We start from the raw sequence: 10,293 nt of genomic DNA on the forward strand, positions 1-10,293 counted from the left end.
GTAGAGTGCTAGCCTTGAGCTGAAGAGCTGAGGGACAGCGCCCAGGCCCAGAGTTCAGGCCCCACAACCGGACCCAAATAAACCCAAAAAACATTGTTGCAGAGAAGTTTGATAAATCATGCCCTCATGTTAGAAATTCCATTCACAAACCACCTAACAGAAAAAAGCGTATCTTTTTATTCATGTTTTGCAGACTACTAAAATTAAAGCTAACCGCTGCGGTTTAACAAATAGTAGGTCAGGACATGAGTGTCGAATCTTATTCCTTTAGGTTCAGTGGGGGTTTTTTTGCCTTTGTGTTTTGGGTTGGACCAGAGGAAGTGAAAAGGTAGAGAGAGGGCAGCCCAGAAGCCCTGGGAGGCTTAGTCACCTCGACCAGACTCTTCTCGGGGCTCAACGGTTACCAAAATGAATTACAATCTTATTAAAATGAATTGATAACATCTGCCCCCGCAAGGGCGAAAGCATTAAAGCTAAGGAGGATAGGATTCCCAGCGCTTTTTTCAAAGGTAGGGCAGACGGGAGGAAAGGCTTAAAGACCAACGCCGAGAGGGTGGGGGAGGAAGGGCGTCGAAAGCAGATAAAGCCTTCCTTCCCGGGAGCGCACTCCCAGTCCCGGGCAGACCCGGCCGTCTTCAAGGCACCCGGAGGTGGGAGCAAGGACCTCTCCTAACGGCCTAAGAACACGGCCTGCACCCCGCGGCGCTCGGTGCGGGAGTGCTGAGTGAATCAGTGACGGAATTGGCGGGGAGCGTCCTCAGCTCCAGAGGCTCACGCCCCAGCCCAGCCCCGCGGGCCGCCGCACTCACCGGGCGCCAAAGTTTCCTTAGGCTGGCTGCAAGCCTCCGCTTCCCACCGCCACCGCCTCGGGAGCTCCAGGGGCTGCAGCAACTCTAACTTGCCCTAGCAGTCGTCCTTTCAGCACGCCACAGCCACAGCCGTTCCCAGGCTCCGAACCGCCAGGAAAGACAGGAAAGAAAATTTCGCGCCAAACGGCGTAACCCCGCCCCCAGGCTGCCTCCGTGGGGCGTCATCACCAAGCTCGCCCCGCCTACCCAAGGGCGCGTCACTTACTTCCGGCAACGTGCCTCGACCAGCATTGATTCGCTCGGCGCGCAACTCACGGAAGTTCCAAGCAGTAGCTTCCGGTTCCAAGATGGCCGCCTAAGCAGGGTAGATTTTTTTCCCTTTCTCCCTCAGGAGCTAGATATACATATACATTTTTTTTTTCCTGTAACTTGTGTGTGACGCAGTAAAGGAGTCGACGGAAGTAGGTCTGAAAGCGTTCTAAAATGGCGAACCGTACGGTGAAGGATGCACATAGCATCCATGGTACCAACCCTCAATATCTGGTAGAGAAGATCATTCGGACGCGAATCTACGAGTCCAAGTATTGGAAAGAAGAGTGCTTTGGGCTTACAGGTGAGGAAGACGGCGCGGGCCCCACCTCGGCTGCCGCGGGGCCCTTTTCTACCCGCACTCGGTACGCACAGGACCAACACCTAGGGCTCCTTCTTACTGGAACGGAGCATGTCAGTCATTCAGAAAAACTGAGCGCCTACTGTGTGCCGAGACTGGTGTGGAGCATTGGGGATTCATGAGTCTGATAGAACGTCTCATTTAGGTTCTTTGAGTCGTTTCATATATATTGGTTGCCTGCTGGGTTCCAGTGTTAAGAAATCCTGTAAGAGACAACCAACTCGAGCAACAGAAAATTAGCTGGCTCATAACCAAATTCATACTGTCCATAATCTGGCAGTTCCAATATTCCCACGTTCCGGTGCTTGAGAGAAGCCTTCTAGGAAGTCTTCCCATCTTGCGTTCAGATTCTGGTATTAAATGTATGTCGTATGATACTCAGGCTGTGGACCTTGCGCAAGTAAATCACTTAACTTTCCGTAGTCTTTTTTTTTTCTTACATGGAATTTGCAGCGATTTGTTGTAAGGAATAAGTAATATTAAATACTTACCAGAAGGTCTGGCATGTAGTAATCTTTCAGTCTATATTAGCTATTATCATTATTGCATGGACGTGCACTTCTTCTAATATTGAACTCCTATTGACTACTTAGGATGTCCATACCTTCAGATTTCCCCACTTCCAACCAAGAAAATTATGTCTGACATGACATACTGTTTTTATTTCTTTAGCTGAACTTGTTGTGGATAAAGCCATGGAGTTGAGGTTTGTTGGTGGTGTCTATGGTGGAAACATAAAACCAACTCCCTTTCTGTGTTTAACCTTGAAGATGCTTCAGATTCAACCTGAGAAGGATATCATTGTTGAATTTATTAAAAATGAAGATTTCAAGTGAGTGAAATGTTAATTGTTATAAAGTTTAAGTTTCTGTGGTTCAGAATTGGGCTTTCAGAGGGGTGCATTCAGCTGGGTGCTAGTGGCTTACGCCTATAATCCTAGCTACTCAGGAGGCTGAGATCTGAGGATCACAGTTCAAAGCCAGCCCAGGCAGGAAAGTCTTATTTCCAATTAACCACCAGAAAGACTTGTATAGTTACTCCACAAATGAGGCAGGCTTATTGTATATACAGTTAAGCAGAAGGAGTGCCTAATATGTTGGTAGACAATGGATACTGAGCGGTGGAGAAAACAGTATAAGGTGGTAGTTAACATGTTAAATTTATATTCATGTCCAGAATTTTATTACTCATGACCTGTGACCTTAAGAAGTTCCTTAGTGGCTGGACACTGGTGTCTCACCCCTGTAATCCTAGCTACTCAGGAGGCTGAGATTTAAGGATCGCGGTTCAAAGCCAGCCCTGGCAGGAAAATCTGTGAAACTCTTTTTTTTTTTTTTAAGATCCGGTCGTGAGGCCTGAACTCTGGGCCTGGGCGCTGTCCCTCAGCTATTCAGCTCAAGGCTAGCGCTCTACCACTTGAGCCACAGTGCCACTTCCGGCTTTTTTCTTTTTGCTTATGTGGTGCTGAGGAATTGAACCCAGGGCCTCAGGCATGCAAGGCAAGCACTCTACCACTGAGCCACCTTCCCAGCCTCTGAGTCAAAATTCTTGACATTTATCTCATTCAATTTTACAATAATCCTAAAGCAATATCCAACCACCAGAAGTATACAGGAAGTGTTCATTATTGAAATATTTGTTAAATAAGGGGCAAATGTTATCACTTTAAGGTGATAAACTTGTCCGGTTTTTACAAAGGATGGCACAAACTTAACTCAAATCCTGAACAGCTAGCTATCCTCTTACTAACTTCACTTTCCAACATACTGTGTGAAGTTGGATATTACTTCTGAGTTTATTTCTGATAGTTTATTACAATAAGTGAGGTTTATAGCCATTAAGAAGTCCACTGGGCATTAATTTCCTTACTCACAGTATTATTTATTAAGCATGTATTGTGTGCACTATTTCCAGGCTTATTAATGATAAGTGAGAAAATGCAAAAATAGTAAATCCATTCCGCATTTTTATTCACTTGTAAAGGTTGATGGTTTTATGTATTTTTTAAATTAATTAATTAATTTATTTATTTTTGCCAGTCCTGGGGCTTGAACTCAGGGCCCTGGCACTGTCCCTAAGCTTCTTTTTTTGCTCAAGGCTGGCACTCTAGCCACAGCGTCACTTCCAGCTTTTTCTGTTGAGGTGGTACTGAGGAATTAAAGCCAGGGTTTCATGCATGCTAGGCAAGCACTCTACCACTAAGCCACATTCCCGGCCCAGTTCTATGCAATTTTTAAATAAAGTGCCCTCTATTACATTTAAAAAACCATTGCAGAGGGGCTGGGAAGGTGGCTCAGTGGTAGAGCGCTTGCCTTGCATGCATGAGGCCCTGGGTTTGATTCCTCAGCACCACATAAGCAAAAAGAAAAAAGCCGGAAGTGGCGCTGTGGCTCAAGTAGTAGAGCGCTAGCCTTGAACTGAAGAGCTGAGGGACAGCGCCCAGGCCCAGAGTTCAGGCCCCACGACCGGACCAAAAAAAAAAAAAGATTATTTTGCTCAGGGCTAGCGATCTACCACTTGAACCACAGTGCCACTTCCAGCTTTTTCTGAATAGTTTATTGGAGATAAGAGTATCATAGACTTTCCTGCCCAGCTGGCTTCAAGCTGCAGTCCTCAGATCTCAGCCTCCTGTGTAGCCAGGATTAAAGGTTTGAGCCACCAGCACCTAGCTTGTCACATTTTTTTTCTACTGGCCTCTTGTCTAGAACTGTATTCTGTACTGCAGAGTGTAACTGTAAGAATGTCACTTAAAATCTAATGATACTTTTTTTAATTCATAAAGAGATACTTTTATGCTAAGATGAATTTGGGGTTATGTAATCAAAACTTTTTCTCCATGTTGTAACAAGAAAGTGATAGTTGCCTTTCCCCTCTACATGTACCTTTAATAGAAGATTAAAAATTTGATATAGGTTGAGTATTCCTTGGGACTATAATGTTTCAGATTTCAGAGTTTTTTGAAATTTGGAATCTTAATTTATTGAATAAATACATATTAAGTGCCATTGGTATGCTAGGACTTGTATAATGGAAATACCATGATGAACAAGATAGATACGAACATTGTCATTTGGAGTTACTTAGGATTGTCATATAAAAATAAAATAGGATTTCTCAATATGTTGATATTGTGGTCCTGATAGCTTTTTGCTATGTGGGTTGTCTTGTCATTGTAGAATATTTAGCAGCATCCCTGGCCACTCTCCATCGGGTACAGGTAGCACTTTCTGTAAGAAGGGTACAAAATTGGTTGAAGTTGAAAACCCACTAAACTAAGATGATAAATACCATGGAAGTTTTTTAAAGCTGACAATGTGTCAAAAAAGATAAGTGTTCTATATTCAGAAACATTGTGAGTTCATGTGATAAGTTATGTGACAGTTATAGGATCTGTTAAAATTACCTTGAGTTACAAGATTACCCATACATAATCTGGACTGTTGTACCTTATGACAGCTTCATTCATCCCTTAAGTCTTTGCTTCTAAGCCCAGACTGTAGATGGCCTCATATAAAGTCTTCCAATTGTTTTTCTTTTTTGTTACCTAATATGTTATTTTCAGGTTGCTTGAGTTACTGATTTTTTCTTTCAGAATTTGAACTGATGCATGTAGATGAGTTCATTGATGAATTACTGCACAGTGAGAGAGTCTGTGATATTATTCTTCCCCGGCTCCAGGTAAGATACAAGGTTTATTGTTGGGGGTCACCCTTTCCCTCCATGATGGAAATAAGAGAGACAAACCCAGATATATATACCCATTAAAGCCCTGACTCTTACAAATTGTCTTAATAAGTACTCTTTTTACCTATGAAAATGATAGAGAAGTCCAGCCCAGTGCCTCAAACCTGCAATACTAACTACTTGAAACGTAGAGGTCAGTAGATTATGGTTCAAGACTGGGCAGGGCATAAAGCATAAAGTTTGTAAAACTCCCATCTCAATCAATGGCTGGAATGTTGAATATGTGCCTGCTCCCTAGTGACGAAGGGAAGCACAAATAGGAGGATTACACTCTAGGCTGGTTTGAGCATAAAGTGAGATGCTGTCTTGAAATAACCAACATAAAACGGGTCTGGCTGTGTGGTTCAAATGGTATAGTGCCTGCCTCATGAGTATGAGGCACTGGTCATATTCAACTACTCCCCCCCAAAAAAAAAATAAATAAAAAATAAAAGTGATAGAGGAAGAGAGGAAAGCAGATAAAATACTTGAGGATAGAGTTTTAAGGGTGAATAGTTAAAATAGGAAATTTTTCTTTTCTGATATGTTATAGCAAGGCTACCATAGCTAGAGTAGAGGTTTCTAAACTTTATGAGATTTTTTTCCAAATTGTTATGCCTAGGCTAGGGGCTGGGAAGGTGGCTCAGTGGTAAAGTGCTTGCCTTGCATGCCTGAGGCCCTGGGTTTGATTTCTCAACACCACATAAACAAAAAGAAAAAAGCCGGAAGTGGCGCTGTGGCTCAAGTGGTAGAGCACTAGCCTTGAGCTGAAGAGCTGAGGGACAGCGCCCAGGCCCAGAGTTCAGGCCCCACAACCGGACCCCCCCCCCAAAAAAAAAAAAAAGGTAAGGCTATAAAACAGATAAGATTAGGTTGCATTCTGAAATTAAGCATTTTTTTTGGTCTTTTTTTACTTGGCTTATTTATGACTACATTTTATTGCTGGACAGTTCTTCATTGTGTGTAAACATCACAGTTTGGGTAGCAATTTATCTGTTTATACAGATCTGAGATCAGTATGCAAAAATCAACTATCTTGCTGGGCACGGGTGGCTTATGCCTTTAATCCTACCTACTCAGGAAGCGAAGATCTGAGGATCACAGTTCCAAGCCAGCCTGAGCAGTAAAGTGGTTCTTTTCTCCTGTTAACCACCCAAAAGCCAAAACTAGAGCTGTGTGAAGTGGTACTGTGCTAGCCTGGAGCAGAAAAGCTCAGGTCAAGCCCTAGGACTGGCACAAAAAGCAAAAAAAGCATCAGTGGAATAAAATTAAGGAGCCTAAAATAAACGTTTGCATACACAGACATTGGTTTTCTAAAGATATGTGAGGGCAATACTATTGAGAAGTGACAGTCTCTCCTGCACTGGTGCAGGAACAATTTAGTGTCCATATGCATACAAGTGAACCTCTGCCCTTTGTTCACACTATTTCAAGTAAAAAGTACTTAAAGGGAATCATAGACTTAAATATGAATGCAAAGACTAAAGCATTTCTAACAAGTTCCTTGTGATTGATAAACTTTTCTCTTGACAATAAAAAAATGGGAAAATAATCACAAGATTGTATTTGATTTACATAGAATTCACTGGTTAAACTTCCTTAATTTGAAATATTCCAAAATCTAAAACATTTTGAGCATCAACATGACATTCTAAAAGTTATTTGTTTTTTGTTGGTTGTGGGGCTTGAGCTCTGGGCCTGGGCACTGTCCCTGAACCTATGCATGCTCAAGGCTAGAGCTCTACCGCTTGAGCCACGGTGCCACTTCACTTTTTCTGTTTATGTGGTACTGAGCAATTGAACCCAGGGCTTCATGCATGCTAGACAAGCACTTTACCACTAAGCCACATTCTCAGCCCTAACAGTTTACTTTTTATTGCCCGGAAACCATATGTTCATCTGTAAGTGTGAATAGATGAAAATACTGTGACATATACTGACAATGGTATATTACTCAGAAATAAAAATTAAGTATTGATATAGTAACAGATAACTACAGAGTAATTATGGTAGAATTGGGTGCTGGTGGCTCATGCCTATAATCCTAGCTACTCAGGAGGCTGAGATCTGAGAATAGCAATTTGAAGACAGCTTGGGCAGACTAAGACATTTTTGGTGTATGCCTAGACTGCCTTCAAACCACAATTCTTTTTTTTTGCCCGCTGTGAGGAACTCTGGTCCTTTGCGCTGCCCCTCAGCTCTTCAGCTCAAGGCGAGTGCTCTACCACTTGAGCTATAGCACCACTTCTGGTTTTCTGGTGGTTTATTGAGTTAAAGAGTTTCACGGACTTTCCTGCTAGGGCTGGCTTTGAACCGCAATCCTCAGATCTCAGCCTCCTGAGTAGCTAGGATTACAGGCGTGAGCCACCGGTGCCTGGCCAAACCATAGTTCTTAGATCTCAGCCTTCTGAGTAGCTAGGATTGCAGATGTGAGCCACCAGTGCTTAGCTCAAATTGGACTCTTATCTTGAACTTGGCTTTTCTGTCAGTCCCAGAAGTCTAGTATTGGGGCTTCAGGATGTAAAGGAGATAGAAAGGAACCCTAAATTCATTATGTTCTCTTTAGAAACGCTATGTGCTAGAGGAAGCTGAGCAACTGGAACCTCGAGTTAGTGCTCTAGAAGAAGACATGGATGATGTGGAGTCCAGTGAAGAGGAAGAAGAAGAAGATGAGAAGGTGAGGCACCTGAGAGTGTAAAGGTGGAGGAGGTTGGGAATGGTTTATCTTTTGTTTCTGCTTCCAGGTTTGTTTTTCAACTTGAACAACAAAAATACTTGTAAAAGTTTTTGAAGGGGGCTGGGAAGGTGGCTCAGTGGTAGAGTGCTTGCCTTGCATGCATGAGGCCCTGGGTTCGATTCCTCAGCACCACATAAGCAAAAAGAAAAAAGCCGGAAGTGGTGCTGTGGCTCAAGTGGTAGAGCACTAGCCTTGAGCTGAAGAGCTGAAGGACAGCGCCCAGGCCCAGAGTTCAGGCCCCACAACCGGACCCAAAAAAAAAAAAAAAAAGACTGGTAATCTTGCTGTACTTTTCAGTTGCTAATGAATTTTAATTCATAATCAACTTTTCAAACTTAAGCCAAGTCACTAGTATAAAATATAAAGTAAGGTTATTCTGTTTTTCAGCCTGTAACAGTTTTTTTAAGTTATTGGTCACTGGCAGGTAAGAGCTAAAAACAAGTATATATAATACTGTAATATAAGTAAAACCCAGATTTCTGGTTGCCAGGTAACCCATATGGATCTTGCCTAGTGGTATACTGCTTTTAGAAAGGGAGGCTGAGTTGGAGCATTCTCCCTGTTGAAGGTTTTGAGTGTTTATTAACAGAAGTAGGATTGAGCTGGGCACAGGGCACCTCAGGAGGATAAAATATGAAGATTGCAGTCCAAGGCCATCTTGGGTAGGAAAGTCCATGAGACTCTTAACTTCAATTAACTACTAGAAAACAGATAGTAGAGCTATGGCTCAAAGTGATAGGGTGCAGTTGAGCAGAAAAGCTCAACAGTGCAAAAAAAAAAAAGGAGGGTTGAGCACCAGTGGCTAACACCTGTAATCCTAGCTATCCAGGAGGCTGAGATCTGGAGGACTGTGGTTTGATGCCAGTTCAGAAAGGTTAACTGGACTCCATCTTCAAAATAACCACCAAAAAGCAGGTCTGGAGGCCTAGTTGTGGTGGTAAAATGCCAGCCCAGCAAGTGCAAAGCCCTAAATTCAAACCCTAGTTTGAACAAAAGGTAAGTAGAGAGAAAAGTAAACACCTTTGTGTACCTTATAACCTAGTTTCCAATACCTGACAGGAGATGAAATATTGGGCTGCCAATCTTAAAGAAAACCTTGAATGTTCACACCATATTTTAATATAGAACCACACAAGATCAGGTATCTCATTAAAAAAGAAATCATCTGATTCTATTAAAATTCTGAAGGATATAGGACAAACTAACACACACACACACAAAACTGATCTTATTTTAGTGTTGTAAACATTCTCAACTTCCTGAATTTCATGGAATATTTCAAATATTCTCCATGGTGGAAAGTATGGCAAGAGTACAGGTAGTGTCCTATATAAATAATCTGTATCTGAGGAAGAAAAAAATAATATACTCTCCTTTAAATATTTTTACCTACTTATTCACATTCCCAAACCTATCTATAGCATCATGTGGCCTAAAACTCTTAAGGGTTAGAAAAGCTACATCACCTCACCTTATTATATGCTATCAACAACTTGAGTGTGATTTCCAACACAGTGTACTATATAACATTCTGACCAACAAGTCTACATGGTCCCGTAAGATTTTGAAGCTGAAAAGTACTCCTTACATAGTGAGGTTGTAGGCATGACATCATAGCACAACATATTAACAGTTTAGACATGTGCTGGCATAAACTCATTGTACTGCCAGTCATATGAAAGGACATGCAAGCCGGACACTGGTGGCTGACACCTATAATCCGAGCTACTCAGGAGGCTGAGATATGAGAATCATGGGTCAAAGCCAGCCTGGGTAGAAAAGTCCGTGAGACTTTTTTTTTTTGCTTATGTGGTGCTGAGGAATCGAACCCAGGGCCTCATGCATGCAAGGCAAGTGCTCTACCACTGAGCCACCTTCCCAGCCCCAAGTCCGTGAGACTTTATCTCCAGTAAACCACCAGAAAACTGGAAGTGGCACTGTGGCTCAAGTGGTAGAGTGCTCACCTTGAGCTGAAGAGCTCAGGGACAGCACCCAGGCCGAGTTTAAGCCCCATGACCGGAAAAAAATTAAAATAAAATAAAATAAAAAGACATGTAATCTTTTTCAGTGCCTAAAACTACACTCTTTAGCATCTTACAAAAAAAATTCGTTTAATGTAAAGTGTGCTATGTCACATCAGAAGCATCCTCATGTATCTTGTATTACTTTCATGACTGATCATGAGTTAGAGCTAGTGATTGGCTTATGCCATCTACATTTGTGTATATTTTGATGTTGACACAAAAATGCAATCAGCAAATGGTGTCTTTCTCAGCATGTATCTCACAACAATGTGGCACATGATTGTAATTCTGTAGTCACTAATTCACAAGGTTTTGGGTTTCTTGGTGTTG

At 42.3% G+C, this 10,293-nt stretch overlaps 2 protein-coding genes across 2 annotated transcripts in view; one reads left to right on the forward strand and one right to left on the reverse strand.

Annotated features, from left to right (window-relative positions):
* Orc1 (origin recognition complex, subunit 1) overlaps window positions 1–934 on the reverse strand; it is a 39,232-nt gene extending 38,298 nt beyond the window's left edge. Inside the window, exon 1 of the mRNA XM_013022291.1 lies at window positions 810–934. The gene's annotated coding sequence lies outside the window, so the exon portion shown is untranslated. The remainder of the gene's footprint in view (window positions 1–809) is intronic.
* Window positions 935–1,143: 209 nt separating this feature from the next.
* Prpf38a (pre-mRNA processing factor 38A) overlaps window positions 1,144–10,293 on the forward strand; it is a 14,272-nt gene continuing 5,122 nt past the window's right edge. The window contains exons 1-5 of the mRNA XM_013022194.1: window positions 1,144–1,422; window positions 2,152–2,311; window positions 4,656–4,696; window positions 5,072–5,157; window positions 7,769–7,879. Of these exons, the coding sequence (XP_012877648.1) occupies window positions 1,293–1,422; window positions 2,152–2,311; window positions 4,656–4,696; window positions 5,072–5,157; window positions 7,769–7,879 (528 nt within the window). The 5' untranslated portion in view covers window positions 1,144–1,292. The remainder of the gene's footprint in view (window positions 1,423–2,151; window positions 2,312–4,655; window positions 4,697–5,071; window positions 5,158–7,768; window positions 7,880–10,293) is intronic.

The sequence above is a fragment of the Dipodomys ordii genome, unplaced genomic scaffold, assembly GCF_000151885.1.
Source record: "Dipodomys ordii isolate 6190 unplaced genomic scaffold, Dord_2.0 Scaffold61, whole genome shotgun sequence".
Taxonomy (NCBI): domain Eukaryota; kingdom Metazoa; phylum Chordata; class Mammalia; order Rodentia; family Heteromyidae; genus Dipodomys; species Dipodomys ordii.